This window comes from Poromitra crassiceps (genome assembly GCF_964638095.1).
Source record: "Poromitra crassiceps genome assembly, chromosome: 4".
NCBI classification, from domain to species: Eukaryota; Metazoa; Chordata; class Actinopteri; order Beryciformes; family Melamphaidae; genus Poromitra; species Poromitra crassiceps.
In genome coordinates this window covers 77,255,665-77,277,265 of record NC_139626.1, presented here as the reverse complement: position 1 = coordinate 77,277,265, position 21,601 = coordinate 77,255,665, and the positions used below count along the sequence as shown (strand labels likewise).

Here is a 21,601-nt window from a genome sequence, read left to right as displayed (position 1 = left end):
GTAAGCATCCGGCAGTACAGTATAGTGTCCTGGCTGGAGTAAGCATCCTGCAGTACAGTGACCTGGCTGGAGTAAGCATCCTGTAGTACAGTACAGTGACCTGGCTGGAGTAAGCATCCTGCAGTACAGTGACCTGGCTGGAGTAAGCATCCTGCAGTACAGTATAGTGACCTGGCTGGAGTAAGCATCCTGCAGTACAGTATAGTGACCTGGCTGGAGTAAGCATCCTGCAGTACAGTATAGTGACCTGGCTGGAGTAAGCATCCTGCAGTACAGTATAGTGACCTGGCTGGAGTAAGCATCCTACAGTACAGTATAGTGACCTAGATGGAGTAAGCATCCTGCAGTATAGTGACCTGGCTGGAGTAAGCATCCTCCAGTACAGCATAGTGACCTGGCTGGAGTAAGCATCCTGCAGTACAGTATAGTGACCTGCCTGGAGTAAGCATCCTGCAGTACAGTATAGTGACCTAGATGGAGTAAGCATCCTGCAGTATAGTGACCTGGCTGGAGTAAGCATCCTGCAGTACAGTATAGTGACCTGGCTGGAGTAAGCATCCTGCAGTATAGTGACCTGGCTGGAGTAAGCATCCTGCAGTACAGCATAGTGACCTGGCTGGATTAAGCATCCGGCAGTACAGTATAGTGACCTGGCTGGAGTAAGCATCCTGCAGTACAGCATAGTGACCTGGCTGGATTAAGCATCCGGCAGTACAGTATAGTGACCTGGCTGGAGTAAGCATCCTGCAGTACAGTATAGTGACCTGGCTGGAGTAAGCATCCTACAGTACAGTATAGTGACCTAGATGGAGTAAGCACCCTGCAGTACAGTATAGTGACCTGGCTGGAGTAAGCATCCTGCAGTAGAGTATAGTGACCTGGCTGGAGTAAGCATCCTGTAGTACAGTATAGTGACCTGGCTGGAGTAAGCATCCTACAGTACAGTATAGTGACCTGGCTGGAGTAAGCATCCTGCAGTACAGTGACCTGGCTGGAGTAAGCAATCTGCAGTACAGTATAGTGACCTGGCTGGAGTAAGCATCCGGCAGTACAGTATAGTGTCCTGGCTGGAGTAAGCATCCTGCAGTACAGTGACCTGGCTGGAGTAAGCATCCTGTAGTACAGTACAGTGACCTGGCTGGAGTAAGCATCCTGCAGTACAGTGACCTGGCTGGAGTAAGCATCCTGCAGTACAGTATAGTGACCTGGCTGGAGTAAGCATCCTGCAGTACAGTATAGTGACCTGGCTGGAGTAAGCATCCTGCAGTACAGTATAGTGACCTGGCTGGAGTAAGCATCCTGCAGTACAGTATAGTGACCTGGCTGGAGTAAGCATCCTACAGTACAGTATAGTGACCTGGCTGGAGTAAGCATCCTGCAGTACAGTGACCTGGCTGGAGTAAGCATCCTGTAGTACAGTACAGTGACCTGGCTGGAGTAAGCATCCTACAGTACAGTATAGTGACCTGGCTGGAGTAAGCATCCTGCAGTACAGTGACCTGGCTGGAGTAAGCATCCTGCAGTACAGTGACCTGGCTGGAGTAAGCATCCTGCAGTACAGTATAGTGACCTGGCTGGAGTAAGCATCCTGCAGTACAGTATAGTGACCTGGCTGGAGTAAGCATCCTGCAGTACAGTATAGTGACCTGGCTGGAGTAAGCATCCTGCAGTACAGTATAGTGACCTGGCTGGAGTAAGCATCCTGCAGTACAGTATAGTGACCTGGCTGGAGTAAGCATCCTGCAGTACAGTATAGTGACCTGGCTGGAGTAAGCATCCTGCAGTACAGTACAGAGACCTGGCTGGAGTAAGCATCCTGCAGTACAGTACAGTGACCTGGCTGGAGTAAGCATCCTGCAGTACAGTGACCTGGCTGGAGTAAGCATCCTGCAGTACAGTATAGTGACCTGGCTGGAGTAAGCATCCTGCAGTACAGTATAGTGACCTGGCTGGAGTAAGCATCCTGCAGTACAGTATAGTGACCTGGCTGGAGTAAGCATCCTGCAGTACAGTATAGTGACCTGGCTGGAGTAAGCATCCTGCAGTACAGTACAGTGACCTGGCTGGAGTAAGCATCCTGCAGTACAGTATAGTGACCTGGCTGGAGTAAGCATCCTACAGTACAATATAGTGACCTGGCTGGAGTAAGCATCCTGCAGTACAGTGACCTGGCTGGAGTAAGCAATCTGCAGTACAGTATAGTGACCTGGCTGGAGTAAGCATCCGGCAGTACAGTATAGTGACCTGGCTGGAGTAAGCATCCTGCAGTACAGTGACCTGGCTGGAGTAAGCATCCTGTAGTACAGTACAGTGACCTGGCTGGAGTAAGCATCCTGCAGTACAGTGACCTGGCTGGAGTAAGCATCCTGCAGTACAGTATAGTGACCTGGCTGGAGTAAGTATCCTGCAGTACAGTATAGTGACCTGGCTGGAGTAAGCATCCTGCAGTACAGTATAGTGACCTGGCTGGAGTAAGCATCCGGCAGTACAGTATAGTGACCTGGCTGGAGTAAGCATCCTGCAGTACAGTGACCTGGCTGGAGTAAGCATCCTGCAGTACAGTGACCTGGCTGGAGTAAGCATCCTGCAGTACAGTATAGTGACCTGGCTGGAGTAAGCATCCTGCAGTACAGTATAGTGACCTGGCTGGAGTAAGCATCCTGCAGTACAGTATAGTGACCTGGCTGGATTAAGCATCCTGCAGTACAGTATAGTGACCTGGCTGGAGTAAGCATCCGGCAGTACAGTATAGTGACCTGGCTGGAGTAAGTATCCTGCAGTACAGTGACCTGGCTGGAGTAAGCATCCTGCAGTACAGTATAGTGACCTGGCTGGAGTAAGCATCCTGCAGTACAGTATAGTGACCTGGCTGGAGTAAGTATCCTGCAGTACAGTATAGTGACCTGGCTGGAGTAAGTATCCTGCAGTACAGTATAGTGACCTGGCTGGAGTAAGCATCCTGCAGTACAGTATAGTGACCTGGCTGGAGTAAGCATCCGGCAGTACAGTATAGTGACCTGGCTGGAGTAAGCATCCTGCATTACAGTATAGTGACCTGGCTGGAGTCAGCATGCTGCAGTACAGTATAGTGACCTGGCTGGAGTAAGCATCCTGCAGTACAGTATAGTGACCTAGATGGAGTAAGCATCCTGCATTACAGTATAGTGACCTGGCTGGAGTAAGCATCCGGCAGTACAGGTCACTGTACTGCAGGATGCTTACTCCAGCCAGGTCACTATACTGTACTGTAGGATGCTTACTCCAGCCAGGTCACTATACTGTACTGCAGGATGCTTACTCCAGCCAGGTCACCCGGCAGTACAGTATAGTGACCTGGCTGGAGTAAGCATCCTGCAGTACAGTATAGTGACCTGGCTGAGTAAGCATCCGGCAGGACAGTATAGTGACCTGGCTGGAGTAAGCATCCTGCAGTACAGTATAGTGACCTAGATGGAGTAAACATCCTGCAGTATAGTGACCTGGCTGGAGTAAGCATCCTACAGTACAGTATAGTGACCTAGATGGAGTAAACATCCTGCAGTATAGTGACCTGGCTGGAGTAAGCATCCTACAGTACAGTATAGTGACCTAGATGGAGTAAGTATCCTGCAGTACAGTATAGTGACCTGGCTGGAGTAAGCATCCTGCAGTACAGTATAGTGACCTGGCTGGATTAAGCATCCTGCAGTACAGTATAGTGACCTGGCTGGAGTAAGCATCCTGTAGTACAGTATAGTGACCTGGCTGGAGTAAGTATCCTGCAGTACAGTATAGTGACCTGGCTGGATTAAGCATCCTGCAGTACAGTACAGGGACCTGGCTGGAGTAAGCATCCTGCAGTACAGTACAGTGACCTGGCTGGAGTAAGCATCCTGCAGTACAGTACAGTGACCTGGCTGGAGTAAGCATCCTGCAGTACAGTATAGTGACCTGGCTGGAGTAAGCATCCTGCATTACAGTATAGTGACCTGGCTGGAGTAAGCATCCTGCAGTAGAGTATAGCGACCTGGCTGGAGTAAGCATCCTGTAGTACAGTATAGTGACCTGGCTGGAGTAAGCATCCTACAGTACAGTATAGTGACCTCGCTGGAGTAAGCATCCTGCAGTACAGTGACCTGGCTGGAGTAAGCAATCTGCAGTACAGTATAGTGACCTGGCTGGAGTAAGCATCCGGCAGTACAGTATAGTGACCTGGCTGGAGTAAGCATCCTGCAGTACAGTATAGTGACCTGGCTGGAGTAAGCATCCTACAGTACAGTATAGTGACCTGGCTGGAGTAAGCATCCTGCAGTACAGTGACCTGGCTGGAGTAAGCAATCTGCAGTACAGTATAGTGACCTGGCTGGAGTAAGCATCCGGCAGTATAGTATAGTGCCCTGGCTGGAGTAAGCATCCTGTAGTACAGTACAGTGACCTGGCTGGAGTAAGCATCCTGCAGTACAGTGACCTGGCTGGAGTAAGCATCCTGCAGTACAGTATAGTGATCTGGCTGGAGTAAGCATCCTGCAGTACAGTGACCTGGCTGGAGTAAGCATCCTGCAGTACAGTGACCTGGCTGGAGTAAGCATTCTGCAGTACAGTACAGTGACCTGGCTGGAGTAAGCATCCTACAGTACAGTATAGTGACCTGGCTGGAGTAAGCATCCTGCAGTACAGTGACCTGGCTGGAGTAAGCATCCTGCAGTACAGTGACCTGGCTGGAGTAAGCATCCTGCAGTACAGTATAGTGACCTGGCTGGAGTAAGCATCCTGCAGTACAGTATAGTGACCTGGCTGGAGTAAGCATCCTGCAGTACAGTATAGTGACCTGGCTGGAGTAAGCATCCTGCAGTACAGTACAGTGACCTGGCTGGAGTAAGCATCCTGCAGTACAGTTCAGTATAGTGACCTGGCTGGAGTAAGCATCCTGCAGTACAGTATAGTGACCTGGCTGGAGTAAGCATCCGGCAGTACAGTATAGTGACCTGGCTGGAGTAAGCATCCTGCAGTACAGTATAGTGACCTGGCTGAGTAAGCATCCGGCAGTACAGTATAGTGACCTGGCTCGAGTAAGCATCCTGCAGTACAGTGACCTGGCTGGAGTAAGCATCCTACAGTACAGTATAGTGACCTAGATGGAGTAAACATCCTGCAGTATAGTGACCTGGCTGGAGTAAGCATCCTGCAGTACAGTATAGTGACCTGGCTGAGTAAGCATCCGGCAGTACAGTATAGTGACCTGGCTGGAGTAAGCATCCTGCAGTACAGTGACCTGGCTGGAGTAAGCATCCTACAGTACAGTATAGTGACCTAGATGGAGTAAGCATCCTGCAGTACAGTATAGTGACCTGGCTGGAGTAAGCATCCTGCAGTACAGTATAGTGACCTGGCTGGATTAAGCATCCTGCAGTACAGTATAGTGACCTGGCTGGAGTAAGCATCCTGTAGTACAGTATAGTGACCTGGCTGGAGTAAGTATCCTACAGTACAGTATAGTGACCTGGCTGGAGTAAGCATCCTGTAGTACAGTATAGTGACCTGGCTGGATTAAGCATCCTGCAGTACAGTACAGTGACCTGGCTGGAGTAAGCATCCTGCAGTACAGTACAGTGACCTGGCTGGAGTAAGCATCCTGCAGTACAGTACAGTGACCTGGCTGGAGTAAGCATCCTGCAGTACAGTATAGTGACCTGGCTGGAGTAAGCATCCTCCATTACAGTATAGTGACCTGGCTGGAGTAAGCATCCTGCAGTACAGTATAGTGACCTGGCTGGAGTAAGCATCCTACAGTACAGTATAGTGACCTGGCTGGAGTAAGCATCCTGCAGTACAGTGACCTGGCTGGAGTAAGCAATCTGCAGTACAGTATAGTGACCTGGCTGGAGTAAGCATCCGGCAGTACAGTATAGTGACCTGGCTGGAGTAAGCATCCTGCAGTACAGTATAGTGACCTGGCTGGAGTAAGCATCCTACAGTACAGTATAGTGACCTGGCTGGAGTAAGCATCCTGCAGTACAGTGACCTGGCTGGAGTAAGCAATCTGCAGTACAGTATAGTGACCTGGCTGGAGTAAGCATCCGGCAGTACAGTATAGTGACCTGGCTGGAGTAAGCATCCTGTAGTACAGTACAGTGACCTGGCTGGAGTAAGCATCCTGCAGTACAGTGACCTGGCTGGTGTAAGCATCCTGCAGTACAGTATAGTGACCTGGCTGGAGTAAGCATCCTGCAGTACAGTATAGTGACCTGGCTGGAGTAAGCATCCTGCAGTACAGTATAGTGACCTGGCTGGAGTAAGCATCCTGCAGTACAGTATAGTGACCTGGCTGGAGTAAGCATCCTACAGTACAGTATAGTGATCTGGCTGGAGTAAGCATCCTGCAGTACAGTGACCTGGCTGGAGTAAGCATCCTACAGTACAGTGACCTGGCTGGAGTAAGCATCCTGCAGTACAGTAACCTGGCTGGAGTAAGCATCCTGCAGTACAGTGACCTGGCTGGAGTAAGCATCCTGTAGTACAGTACAGTGACCTGGCTGGAGTAAGCATCCTACAGTACAGTATAGTGACCTGGCTGAAGTAAGCATCCTGCAGTACAGTGACCTGGCTGGAGTAAGCATCCTGCAGTACAGTGACCTGGCTGGAGTAAGCATCCTGCAGTACAGTATAGTGACCTGGCTGGAGTAAGCATCCTGCAGTACAGTATAGTGACCTGCCTGGAGTAAGCATCCTGCAGTACAGTATAGTGACCTGGCTGGAGTAAGCATCCTGCAGTACAGTACAGTGACCTGGCTGGAGTAAGCATCCTGCAGTACAGTACAGTGACCTGGCTGGAGTAAGCATCCTGCAGTACAGTATAGTGACCTCGCTGGAGTAAGCATCCTGCAGTACAGTATAGTGATCTGGCTGGAGTAAGCATCCTGCAGTAGAGTATAGTGACCTGGCTGGAGTAAGCATCCTGCAGTACAGTGACCTGGCTGGAGTAAGCAATCTGCAGTACAGTATAGTGACCTGGCTGGAGTAAGCATCCGGCAGTACAGTATAGTGACCTGGCTGGAGTAAGCATCCTGCAGTACAGTACAGTGACCTCGCTGGAGTAAGCATCCTGCAGTACAGTATAGTGACCTGGCTGGAGTAAGCATCCTACAGTACAGTATAGTGACCTCGCTGGAGAGCGCATCCTGCAGTACAGTATAGTGACCTGGCTGGAGTAAGCATCCGGCAGTACAGTATAGTGACCTGGCTGGAGTAAGCATCCTGTAGTACAGTATAGTGACCTGGCTGGAGTAAGCTTCCTGCAGTACAGTACAGTAACCTGGCTGGAGTAAGCATCCTGTAGTACAGTATAGTGACCTGGCTGGAGTAAGCATCCTGCAGTACAGTGACCTGGCTGGAGTAAGCATCCTGCAGTACAGTATAGTGACCTGGCTGGAGTAAGCATCCTGCAGTACAGTATAGTGACCTGGCTGGAGTAAGCATCCTGCAGTACAGTATAGTGACCTGGCTGGAGTAAGCATCCTGCAGTACAGTATAGTGACCTGGCTGGAGTAAGCATCCTACAGTACAGTATAGTGATCTGGCTGGAGTAAGCATCCTGCAGTACAGTGACCTGGCTGGAGTAAGCATCCTACAGTACAGTATAGTGACCTGGCTGGAGTAAGCATCCTGCAGTACAGTATAGTGACCTGGCTGGAGTAAGCATCCTGCAGTACTGTATAGTGACCTGGCTGGAGTAAGCATCCTGCAGTACAGTACAGTGACCTGGCTGGAGTAAGCATCCTGCAGTACAGTTCAGTATAGTGACCTGGCTGGAGTAAGCATCCTGCAGTACAGTATAGTGACCTGGCTGGAGTAAGCATCCGGCAGTACAGTATAGTGACCTGGCTCGAGTAAGCATCCTGCAGTACAGTGACCTGGCTGGAGTAAGCATCCTGCAGTACAGTATAGTGACCTAGATGGAGTAAACATCCTGCAGTATAGTGACCTGGCTGGAGTAAGCATCCTACAGTACAGTATAGTGACCTAGATGGAGTAAACATCCTGCAGTATAGTGACCTGGCTGGAGTAAGCATCCTACAGTACAGTATAGTGACCTAGATGGAGTAAGCATCCTGCAGTACAGTATAGTGACCTGGCTGGAGTAAGCATCCTGCAGTACAGTATAGTGACCTGGCTGGATTAAGCATCCTGCAGTACAGTATAGTGACCTGGCTGGAGTAAGCATCCTGTAGTACAGTATAGTGACCTGGCTGGAGTAAGTATCCTACAGTACAGTATAGTGACCTGGCTGGAGTAAGCATCCTGCAGTACAGTATAGTGACCTGGCTGGATTAAGCATCCTGCAGTAGAGTATAGTGACCTGGCTGGAGTAAGCATCCTACAGTACAGTATAGTGACCTGGCTGGAGTAAGCATCCTGCATGACAGTATAGTGACCTGGCTGGAGTAAGCATCCTGCAGTAGAGTATAGTGACCTGGCTGGAGTAAGCATCCTGTAGTACAGTATAGTGACCTGGCTGGAGTAAGCATCCTACAGTACAGTATAGTGACCTGGCTGGAGTAAGCATCCTGCAGTACAGTGACCTGGCTGGAGTAAGCAATCTGCAGTACAGTATAGTGACCTGGCTGGAGTAAGCATCCGGCAGTACAGTATAGTGACCTGGCTGGAGTAAGCATCCTGCAGTACAGTATAGTGACCTGGCTGGAGTAAGCATCCTACAGTACAGTATAGTGACCTGGCTGGAGTAAGCATCCTGCAGTACAGTGACCTGGCTGGAGTAAGCAATCTGCAGTACAGTATAGTGACCTGGCTGGAGTAAGCATCCGGCAGTACAGTATAGTGACCTGGCTGGAGTAAGCATCCTGTAGTACAGTACAGTGACCTGGCTGGAGTAAGCATCCTGCAGTACAGTGACCTGGCTGGAGTAAGCATCCTGCAGTACAGTATAGTGACCTGGCTGGAGTAAGCATCCTGCAGTACAGTATAGTGACCTGGCTGGAGTAAGCATCCTGCAGTACAGTATAGTGACCTGGCTGGAGTAAGCATCCTGCAGTACAGTATAGTGACCTGGCTGGAGTAAGCATCCTGCAGTACAGTACAGTGACCTGGCTGGAGTAAGCATCCTGCAGTACAGTATAGTGACCTGGCTGGAGTAAGCATCCTGCAGTACAGTATAGTGATCTGGCTGGAGTAAGCATCCTGCAGTAGAGTATAGTGACCTGGCTGGAGTAAGCATCCTGCAGTACAGTGACCTGGCTGGAGTAAGCAATCTGCAGTACAGTATAGTGACCTGGCTGGAGTAAGCATCCGGCAGTACAGTATAGTGACCTGGCTGGAGTAAGCATCCTGCAGTACAGTATAGTGACCTGGCTGGAGTAAGCATCCTACAGTACAGTATAGTGACCTGGCTGGAGTAAGCATCCTGCAGTACAGTGACCTGGCTGGAGTAAGCAATCTGCAGTACAGTATAGTGACCTGGCTGGAGTAAGCATCCGGCAGTACAGTATAGTGACCTGGCTGGAGTAAGCATCCTGTAGTACAGTACAGTAACCTGGCTGGAGTAAGCATCCTGCAGTACAGTGACCTGGCTGGAGTAAGCATCCTGCAGTACAGTATAGTGACCTGGCTGGAGTAAGCATCCTGCAGTACAGTATAGTGACCTGGCTGGAGTAAGCATCCTGCAGTACAGTATAGTGACCTGGCTGGAGTAAGCATCCTACAGTACAGTATAGTGATCTGGCTGGAGTAAGCATCCTGCAGTACAGTGACCTGGCTGGAGTAAGCATCCTGCAGTACAGTGACCTGGCTGGAGTAAGCATCCTGTAGTACAGTACAGTGACCTGGCTGGAGTAAGCATCCTGCAGTACAGTATAGTGACCTGGCTGGAGTAAGCATCCTGCAGTACAGTGACCTGGCTGGAGTAAGCATCCTGCAGTACAGTGACCTGGCTGGAGTAAGCATCCTGCAGTACAGTATAGTGACCTGGCTGGAGTAAGCATCCTGCAGTACAGTATAGTGACCTGGCTGGAGTAAGCATCCTGCAGTACAGTATAGTGACCTGGCTGGAGTAAGCATCCTGCAGTACAGTGACCTGGCTGGAGTAAGCATCCTGCAGTACAGTGACCTGGCTGGAGTAAGCATCCTGCAGTACAGTATAGTGACCTGGCTGGAGTAAGCATCCTGCAGTACAGTATAGTGACCTGGCTGGAGTAAGCATCCTGCAGTACAGTATAGTGACCTGGCTGGAGTAAGCATCCTGCAGTACAGTACAGTGACCTGGCTGGAGTAAGCATCCTGCAGTACAGTACAGTGACCTGGCTGGAGTAAGCATCCTGCAGTACAGTATAGTGACCTGGCTGGAGTAAGCATCCTGCAGTACAGTATAGTGATCTGGCTGGAGTAAGCATCCTGCAGTAGAGTATAGTGACCTGGCTGGAGTAAGTATCCTGCAGTACAGTATAGTGACCTGGCTGAGTAAGCATCCTGCAGTAGAGTATAGTGACCTGGCTGGAGTAAGCATCCGGCAGTACAGTATAGTGACCTGGCTGGAGTAAGCATCCTGCAGTACAGTGACCTGGCTGGAGTAAGCATCCTGCAGTACAGTGACCTGGCTGGAGTAAGCATCCTGCAGTACAGTATAGTGACCTGGCTGGAGTAAGCATCCTGCAGTACAGTATAGTGACCTGGCTGGAGTAAGCATCCTGCAGTACAGTATAGTGACCTGGCTGGAGTAAGCATCCGGCAGTACAGTATAGTGACCTGGCTGGAGTAAGCATCCTGCAGTACAGTATAGTGACCTAGATGGAGTAAGCATCCTGCATTACAGTATAGTGACCTGGCTGGAGTAAGCATGCTGCAGTACAGTATAGTGACCTGGCTGGAGTAAGCATCCTGCAGTACAGTATAGTGACCTAGATGGAGTAAGCATCCTGCAGTACAGTATAGTGACCTGGCTGGAGTAAGCATCCTGCATTACAGTATAGTGACCTGGCTGGAGTAAGCATCCGGCAGTACAGTATAGTGACCTGGCTGGAGTAAGCATCCTGCAGTACAGTATAGTGACCTGGCTGGAGTAAGCATCCTGCAGTACAGTATAGTGACCTGGCTGGAGTAAGCATCCTGCAGTACAGTGACCTGGCTGGAGTAAGTATCCTGCAGTACAGTATAGTGACCTAGATGGAGTAAGCATCCTGCATTACAGTATAGTGACCTAGATGGAGTAAGCATCCTGCAGTACAGTATAGTGACCTAGATGGAGTAAGCATCCTGCATTACAGTATAGTGACCTGGCTGGAGTAAGCATCCTGCAGTACAGTATAGTGACCTAGATGGAGTAAGCATCCTGCATTACAGTATAGTGACCTGGCTGGAGTAAGCATCCGGCAGTACAGTATAGTGACCTGGCTGGAGTAAGCATCCTGCAGTACAGTATAGTGACCTGGCTGGATTAAGCATCCTGCAGTACAGTACAGTGACCTGGCTGGAGTAAGCATCCTGCAGTACAGTATAGTGACCTGGCTGGAGTAAGCATCCTGCATTACAGTATAGTGACCTGGCTGGAGTAAGCATCCTGCAGTACAGTATAGTGACCTGGCTGGAGTAAGCATCCTACAGTACAGTATAGTGACCTGGCTGGAGTAAGCATCCTGCAGTACAGTGACCTGGCTGGAGTAAGCAATCTGCAGTACAGTATAGTGACCTGGCTGGAGTAAGCATCCGGCAGTACAGTATAGTGACCTGGCTGGAGTAAGCATCCTGCAGTACAGTATAGTGACCTGGCTGGAGTAAGCATCCTACAGTACAGTATAGTGACCTGGCTGGAGTAAGCATCCTGCAGTACAGTGACCTGGCTGGAGTAAGCAATCTGCAGTACAGTATAGTGACCTGGCTGGAGTAAGCATCCGGCAGTACAGTATAGTGACCTGGCTGGAGTAAGCATCCTGTAGTACAGTACAGTGACCTGGCTGGAGTAAGCATCCTGCAGTACAGTGACCTGGCTGGTGTAAGCATCCTGCAGTACAGTATAGTGACCTGGCTGGAGTAAGCATCCTGCAGTACAGTATAGTGACCTGGCTGGAGTAAGCATCCTGCAGTACAGTATAGTGACCTGGCTGGAGTAAGCATCCTGCAGTACAGTATAGTGACCTGGCTGGAGTAAGCATCCTACAGTACAGTATAGTGATCTGGCTGGAGTAAGCATCCTGCAGTACAGTGACCTGGCTGGAGTAAGCATCCTACAGTACAGTGACCTAGCTGGAGTAAGCATCCTGCAGTACAGTAACCTGGCTGGAGTAAGCATCCTGCAGTACAGTGACCTGGCTGGAGTAAGCATCCTGTAGTACAGTACAGTGACCTGGCTGGAGTAAGCATCCTACAGTACAGTATAGTGACCTGGCTGAAGTAAGCATCCTGCAGTACAGTGACCTGGCTGGAGTAAGCATCCTGCAGTACAGTGACCTGGCTGGAGTAAGCATCCTGCAGTACAGTATAGTGACCTGGCTGGAGTAAGCATCCTGCAGTACAGTATAGTGACCTGCCTGGAGTAAGCATCCTGCAGTACAGTATAGTGACCTGGCTGGAGTAAGCATCCTGCAGTACAGTACAGTGACCTGGCTGGAGTAAGCATCCTGCAGTACAGTACAGTGACCTGGCTGGAGTAAGCATCCTGCAGTACAGTATAGTGACCTCGCTGGAGTAAGCATCCTGCAGTACAGTATAGTGATCTGGCTGGAGTAAGCATCCTGCAGTAGAGTATAGTGACCTGGCTGGAGTAAGCATCCTGCAGTACAGTGACCTGGCTGGAGTAAGCAATCTGCAGTACAGTATAGTGACCTGGCTGGAGTAAGCATCCGGCAGTACAGTATAGTGACCTGGCTGGAGTAAGCATCCTGCAGTACAGTACAGTGACCTCGCTGGAGTAAGCATCCTGCAGTACAGTATAGTGACCTGGCTGGAGTAAGCATCCTACAGTACAGTATAGTGACCTCGCTGGAGAGCGCATCCTGCAGTACAGTATAGTGACCTGGCTGGAGTAAGCATCCGGCAGTACAGTATAGTGACCTGGCTGGAGTAAGCATCCTGTAGTACAGTATAGTGACCTGGCTGGAGTAAGCTTCCTGCAGTACAGTACAGTAACCTGGCTGGAGTAAGCATCCTGTAGTACAGTATAGTGACCTGGCTGGAGTAAGCATCCTGCAGTACAGTGACCTGGCTGGAGTAAGCATCCTGCAGTACAGTATAGTGACCTGGCTGGAGTAAGCATCCTGCAGTACAGTATAGTGACCTGGCTGGAGTAAGCATCCTGCAGTACAGTATAGTGACCTGGCTGGAGTAAGCATCCTGCAGTACAGTATAGTGACCTGGCTGGAGTAAGCATCCTACAGTACAGTATAGTGATCTGGCTGGAGTAAGCATCCTGCAGTACAGTGACCTGGCTGGAGTAAGCATCCTACAGTACAGTATAGTGACCTGGCTGGAGTAAGCATCCTGCAGTACAGTATAGTGACCTGGCTGGAGTAAGCACCCTGCAGTACTGTATAGTGACCTGGCTGGAGTAAGCATCCTGCAGTACAGTACAGTGACCTGGCTGGAGTAAGCATCCTGCAGTACAGTTCAGTATAGTGACCTGGCTGGAGTAAGCATCCTGCAGTACAGTATAGTGACCTGGCTGGAGTAAGCATCCGGCAGTACAGTATAGTGACCTGGCTCGAGTAAGCATCCTGCAGTACAGTGACCTGGCTGGAGTAAGCATCCTGCAGTACAGTATAGTGACCTAGATGGAGTAAACATCCTGCAGTATAGTGACCTGGCTGGAGTAAGCATCCTACAGTACAGTATAGTGACCTAGATGGAGTAAACATCCTGCAGTATAGTGACCTGGCTGGAGTAAGCATCCTACAGTACAGTATAGTGACCTAGATGGAGTAAGCATCCTGCAGTACAGTATAGTGACCTGGCTGGAGTAAGCATCCTGCAGTACAGTATAGTGACCTGGCTGGATTAAGCATCCTGCAGTACAGTATAGTGACCTGGCTGGAGTAAGCATCCTGTAGTACAGTATAGTGACCTGGCTGGAGTAAGTATCCTACAGTACAGTATAGTGACCTGGCTGGAGTAAGCATCCTGCAGTACAGTATAGTGACCTGGCTGGATTAAGCATCCTGCAGTAGAGTATAGTGACCTGGCTGGAGTAAGCATCCTACAGTACAGTATAGTGACCTGGCTGGAGTAAGCATCCTGCATTACAGTATAGTGACCTGGCTGGAGTAAGCATCCTGCAGTAGAGTATAGTGACCTGGCTGGAGTAAGCATCCTGTAGTACAGTATAGTGACCTGGCTGGAGTAAGCATCCTACAGTACAGTATAGTGACCTGGCTGGAGTAAGCATCCTGCAGTACAGTGACCTGGCTGGAGTAAGCAATCTGCAGTACAGTATAGTGACCTGGCTGGAGTAAGCATCCGGCAGTACAGTATAGTGACCTGGCTGGAGTAAGCATCCTGCAGTACAGTATAATGACCTGGCTGGAGTAAGCATCCTACAGTACAGTATAGTGACCTGGCTGGAGTAAGCATCCTGCAGTACAGTGACCTGGCTGGAGTAAGCAATCTGCAGTACAGTATAGTGACCTGGCTGGAGTAAGCATCCGGCAGTACAGTATAGTGACCTGGCTGGAGTAAGCATCCTGTAGTACAGTACAGTGACCTGGCTGGAGTAAGCATCCTGCAGTACAGTGACCTGGCTGGAGTAAGCATCCTGCAGTACAGTATAGTGACCTGGCTGGAGTAAGCATCCTGCAGTACAGTATAGTGACCTGGCTGGAGTAAGCATCCTGCAGTACAGTATAGTGACCTGGCTGGAGTAAGCATCCTGCAGTACAGTATAGTGACCTGGCTGGAGTAAGCATCCTGCAGTACAGTACAGTGACCTGGCTGGAGTAAGCATCCTGCAGTACAGTACAGTGACCTGGCTGGAGTAAGCATCCTGCAGTACAGTATAGTGACCTGGCTGGAGTAAGCATCCTGCAGTACAGTATAGTGATCTGGCTGGAGTAAGCATCCTGCAGTAGAGTATAGTGACCTGGCTGGAGTAAGCATCCTGCAGTACAGTGACCTGGCTGGAGTAAGCAATCTGCAGTACAGTATAGTGACCTGGCTGGAGTAAGCATCCGGCAGTACAGTATAGTGACCTGGCTGGAGTAAGCATCCTGCAGTACAGTATAGTGACCTGGCTGGAGTAAGCATCCTACAGTACAGTATAGTGACCTGGCTGGAGTAAGCATCCTGCAGTACAGTGACCTGGCTGGAGTAAGCAATCTGCAGTACAGTATAGTGACCTGGCTGGAGTAAGCATCCAGCAGTACAGTATAGTGACCTGGCTGGAGTAAGCATCCTGTAGTACAGTACAGTAACCTGGCTGGAGTAAGCATCCTGCAGTACAGTGACCTGGCTGGAGTAAGCATCCTGCAGTACAGTATAGTGACCTGGCTGGAGTAAGCATCCTGCAGTACAGTATAGTGACCTGGCTGGAGTAAGCATCCTGCAGTACAGTATAGTGACCTGGCTGGAGTAAGCATCCTACAGTACAGTATATTGATCTGGCTGGAGTAAGCATCCTGCAGTACAGTGACCTGGCTGGAGTAAGCATCCTGCAGTACAGTGACCTGGCTGGAGTAAGCATCCTGTAGTACAGTACAGTGACCTGGCTGGAGTAAGCATCCTGCAGTACAGTATAGTGACCTGGCTGGAGTAAGCATCCTGCAGTACAGTGACCTGGCTGGAGTAAGCATCCTGCAGTACAGTGACCTGGCTGGAGTAAGCATCCTGCAGTACAGTATAGTGACCTGGCTGGAGTAAGCATCCTGCAGTACAGTATAGTGACCTGGCTGGAGTAAGCATCCTGCAGTACAGTATAGTGACCTGGCTGGAGTAAGCATCCTGCAGTACAGTGACCTGGCTGGAGTAAGCATCCTGCAGTACAGTGACCTGGCTGGAGTAAGCATCCTGCAGTACAGTATAGTGACCTGGCTGGAGTAAGCATCCTGCAGTACAGTATAGTGACCTGGCTGGAGTAAGCATCCTGCAGTACAGTATAGTGACCTGGCTGGAGTAAGCATCCTGCAGTACAGTACAGTGACCTGGCTGGAGTAAGCATCCTGCAGTACAGTACAGTGACCTGGCTGGAGTAAGCATCCTGCAGTACAGTATAGTGACCTGGCTGGAGTAAGCATCCTGCAGTACAGTATAGTGATCTGGCTGGAGTAAGCATCCTGCAGTAGAGTATAGTGACCTGGCTGGAGTAAGTATCCTGCAGTACAGTATAGTGACCTGGCTGAGTAAGCATCCTGCAGTAGAGTATAGTGACCTGGCTGGAGTAAGCATCCGGCAGTACAGTATAGTGACCTGGCTGGAGTAAGCATCCTGCAGTACAGTGACCTGGCTGGAGTAAGCATCCTGCAGTACAGTGACCTGGCTGGAGTAAGCATCCTGCAGTACAGTATAGTGACCTGGCTGGAGTAAGCATCCTGCAGTACAGTATAGTGACCTGGCTGGAGTAAGCATCCTGCAGTACAGTATAGTGACCTGGCTGGAGTAAGCATCCGGCAGTACAGTATAGTGACCTGGCTGGAGTAAGCATCCTGCAGTACAGTATAGTGACCTAGATGGAGTAAGCATCCTGCATTACAGTATAGTGACCTGGCTGGAGTAAGCATGCTGCAGTACAGTATAGTGACCTGGCTGGAGTAAGCATCCTGCAGTACAGTATAGTGACCTAGATGGAGTAAGCATCCTGCAGTACAGTATAGTGACCTGGCTGGAGTAAGCATCCTGCATTACAGTATAGTGACCTGGCTGGAGTAAGCATCCGGCAGTACAGTATAGTGACCTGGCTGGAGTAAGCATCCTGCAGTACAGTATAGTGACCTGGCTGGAGTAAGCATCCTGCAGTACAGTATAGTGACCTGGCTGGAGTAAGCATCCTGCAGTACAGTGACCTGGCTGGAGTAAGTATCCTGCAGTACAGTATAGTGACCTAGATGGAGTAAGCATCCTGCATTACAGTATAGTGACCTAGATGGAGTAAGCATCCTGCAGTACAGTATAGTGACCTAGATGGAGTAAGCATCCTGCATTACAGTATAGTGACCTGGCTGGAGTAAGCATCCTGCAGTACAGTATAGTGACCTAGATGGAGTAAGCATCCTGCATTACAGTATAGTGACCTGGCTGGAGTAAGCATCCGGCAGTACAGTATAGTGACCTGGCTGGAGTAAGCATCCTGCAGTACAGTATAGTGACCTGGCTGGATTAAGCATCCTGCAGTACAGTATAGTGACCTGGCTGGAGTAAGCATCCTGCAGTACAGTATAGTGACCTGGCTGGAGTAAGCATCCTGCAGTACAGTATAGTGACCTGGCTGGAGTAAGCATCCTGCAGTACAGTATAGTGACCTGGCTGGAGTAAGTATCCTGCAGTACAGTATACTGACCTGGCTGGAGTAAGTATCCTGCAGTACAGTATAGTGACCTGGCTGGAGTAAGCATCCTGCAGTACAGTATAGTGACCTGGCTGGAGTAAGTATCCTGCAGTACAGTATAGTGACCTGGCTGGAGTAAGCATCCTGCAGTACAGTATAGTGACCTGGCTGGAGTAAGTATCCTGCAGTACAGTATAGTGACCTGGCTGGAGTAAGCATCCTACAGTACAGTATAGTGACCTGGCTGGAGTAAGCATCCTGCAGTACAGTGACCTGGCTGGAGTAAGCAATCTGCAGTACAGTATAGTGACCTGGCTGGAGTAAGCATCCGGCAGTACAGTATAGTGACCTGGCTGGAGTAAGCATCCTGTAGTACAGTACAGTGACCTGGCTGGAGTAAGCATCCTGCAGTACAGTGACCTGGCTGGAGTAAGCATCCTGCAGTACAGTATAGTGACCTGGCTGGAGTAAGCATCCTGCAGTACAGTATAGTGACCTGGCTGGAGTAAGCATCCTACAGTACAGTATAGTGATCTGGCTGGAGTAAGCATCCTGCAGTACAGTGACCTGGCTGGAGTAAGCATCCTGCAGTACAGTGACCTGGCTGGAGTAAGCATCCTGTAGTACAGTACAGTGACCTGGCTGGAGTAAGCATCCTACAGTACAGTATAGTGACCTGGCTGGAGTAAGCATCCTGCAGTACAGTATAGTGACCTGGCTGGAGTAAGCATCCTGCAGTACAGTACAGTGACCTGGCTGGAGTAAGCATCCTGCAGTACAGTACAGTGACCTGGCTGGAGTAAGCATCCTGCAGTACAGTATAGTGACCTGGCTGGAGTAAGCATCCTGCAGTACAGTATAGTGACCTGGCTGGAGTAAGCATCCTGCAGTACAGTATAGTGACCTGGCTGGAGTAAGCATCCGGCAGTACAGTATAGTGACCTGGCTGGAGTAAGCATCCTGCAGTACAGTATAGTGACCTAGATGGACTAAGCATCCTGCATTACAGTATAGTGACCTGGCTGGAGTAAGCATGCTGCAGTACAGTATAGTGACCTGGCTGGAGTAAGCATCCTGCAGTACAGTATAGTGACCTAGATGGAGTAAGCATCCTGCAGTACAGTATAGTGACCTGGCTGGAGTAAGCATCCTGCATTACAGTATAGTGACCTGGCTGGAGTAAGCATCCGGCAGTACAGTATAGTGACCTGGCTGAGTAAGCATCCGGCAGTACAGTATAGTGACCTGGCTGGAGTAAGCATCCTGCAGTACAGTATAGTGACCTGGCTGGAGTAAGCATCCTGCAGTACAGTGACCTGGCTGGAGTAAGCATCCTGCAGTACAGTATAGTGACCTAGATGGAGTAAGCATCCGGCAGTACAGTATAGTGACCTGGCTGGAGTAAGCATCCTGCAGTACAGTATAGTGACCTGGCTGGATTAAGCATCCTGCAGTACAGTATAGTGACCTGGCTGGAGTAAGCATCCTGCAGTACAGTATAGTGACCTGGCTGGAGTAAGCATCCTGCAGTACAGTATAGTGACCTGGCTGGAGTAAGCATCCTGCAGTACAGTATAGTGACCTGGCTGGAGTAAGTATCCTGCAGTACAGTATAGTGACCTGGCTGGAGTAAGTATCCTGCAGTACAGTATAGTGACCTGGCTGGAGTAAGCATCCTGCAGTACAGTATAGTGACCTGGCTGGAGTAAGTATCCTGCAGTACAGTATAGTGACCTGGCTGGAGTAAGCATCCTGCAGTACAGTATAGTGACCTGGCTGGAGTAAGTATCCTGCAGTACAGTGTAGTGACCTGGCTGGAGTAAGCATCCTGCAGTACAGTATAGTGACCTGGCTGGAGTAAGTATCCTGCAGTACAGTATAGTGACCTGGCTGGAGTAACCATCCTGCAGTACAGTATAGTGACCTGGCTGGAGTAAGCATCCGGCAGTACAGTATAGGGACCTGGCTGGAGTAAGCATCCTACAGTACAGTATAGTGACCTGGCTGGAGTAAGTATCCTCATGTGTGGTATTGTCTTCCACGAGAAGACAACCAAGACCATATCATCAGCATATTTAAACTGCTTGACATTACTGCTGTGAAGAGTCATCAAAAGTGATTCTGAACAGTCATTTCATTGGTGTAAGGCTTCTGTAAGCGCAAAACAGAAATGGTGGCAACACGTCCCACTGTAACACAAGCTCATCTGAATAGTAAAATAGTAAAAACTCTCTTGAGGCCACCATTCATGTTCATCTTAAAAAGTCGTTCTAAATGTGTGTCAATTTGCATAGTGTTAGAATCCAAATTCAAAATGCTTTTGATTGTTGTAGGTGTCTGGCTATTGGTCCATCATAGTGAGAGGCGTGTAGAGGTTGAGTAGATTCTCGAAACAGAAGACTTAGGGCTCATTCAGACACAATCTGACGCTCGCATTGACCCTCCGTGCTCCATTCATAGTCAATGGGGGTAGTCCGACAGGCTCCGGCAGTGGGCGACGCAGGGTATGCGTGAAAAACACGCATAGGTCATAGGGCGAGAGAGCTCAGGGCGATCCAACTTTTGGGGGATGCAGCCCTATGTCACGCTCCACTGGCCAGTCTAGATGCCACACACACACACACACACACACACACACACACACACACACACACACACACACACACACACACACACACACACACACACACAGAGCTCTGCTCTGTTTCACTCCTTTCGTCTCTTCTTCTCTTCTCTCTCAAAAATCGCGGCTGTATATCAAAACCAGAACCACACGCCACCTAAACAGTTTCTTCCCGAGGGCTGTCTCTCTCCTCAACAAGTCCAATCACATCTGAGGTCATGGACCCCCCCCCCCCCCCCCCCGTCGTTCCAGTCACCCTTTTTAGAGCACTTTATCTTACTATTTTAATCCATGCATCTCTATATTTTAATTTTTTATCCTAGTTCTGGTGATTTTATTGTTTTTATGAGTGCTTTTATGAGTGCATAGCTGCATTTTTTAGTCAAAACTATTGGTTGTGGTAACCAACTACATGCTCGTTCATGTCCTGAGTGTCTTGTCTTCACTGTCGTATATGTATGTATGTTTATTTGTATCTTGTCGAGTGTGCTGATTGACCAGAATTAATTCCTGTCTGTCCTTGTGATGCATTTGGCAATGAAGTGTTTCTGATTCTGATTCTGTTCTCTTTCTCTTCACAATAAAAATCCTCAGGTTAGTTGAAGGCTGTGTATTAAAATCTGCAAGATGAACAAACGGTTGATCTGCTGAATGGGACAGCGCAACACTGAAGTTGTCAGTTATGGTTTCAGCAGATAACATATTATTCGCCCCTGGAACATAAACAAGAATGAAAAACATGAAACTGTCTTCTTCATAAAGACACACATACCTTCAACATCAATGTCCATAATGTGTTTCTCTCAGGATGCAGCAGGAGAGAGCAGACTCCCCTGTACCCAGCTGTGTGTCCATGAAGAGTGACTGGTCTATGCATCGCCCTATTAGCTTCAAAGATGGACAGCAGTCTACTGATCAAAGGTATTTATTTCAGATGCTGTTGTCAGATTCACATCAAAGGAAAAGTAACACACAGTCGCACATCAAAGGTTGTGGTAAGGTGCCGACCACTGGGAGTGAACTTAAGTAGAAAAATGCATTGCACACTCTGGCTCCTTTATGCATCTATATTTATTGTATACTGTCGTCAGACTCACAGTCATCAGAGATAGATAGATAGATAGATAGATAGATAGATAGATGGATAGATAGATAGATAGATAGATAGATAGAGATAGAGAGAGATAGATAGAGAGAGAGAGAGAGAGAGAGAGAGAGAGAGAGAGAGAGAGAGAGAGAGAGAACATTAGATAGATAGATAGCTCTAGTATTTGCAGTGCGTCCCGCACCGTTGACACTAGTTGGCTTTGTCGGCAGCTTTGAATCGGCGTTGGGTCATTGGTGACAGAAATCACTCTGATTGATTAATTCCTGTCTGTCCTTGTGATGCATTTGGCAATAAAGTGTTTCTGATTCTGATTCTGTTCTCTTTCTCTTCACAATAAAAATCCTCAGGTTAGTTGAAGGCTGTGTATTAAAATCTGCAAGATGAACAAACGGTTGATCTGCTGAATGGGACAGCGCAACAC

General features: G+C 49.2%; 1 protein-coding gene across 1 annotated transcript in view; it reads left to right on the top strand.

Moving 5' to 3' along the window:
* The window catches only part of LOC310775953 (uncharacterized protein), a gene marked incomplete at its 3' end in the record, with an annotated part of 62,385 nt that overhangs the window by 29,958 nt on the left and 10,826 nt on the right, over positions 1-21,601 (top strand). Inside the window, exon 3 of the mRNA XM_083636075.1 lies at positions 20,880-20,993. Coding sequence (XP_083492201.1) covers positions 20,880-20,993 — 114 coding nt within the window. The remainder of the gene's footprint in view (positions 1-20,879; positions 20,994-21,601) is intronic.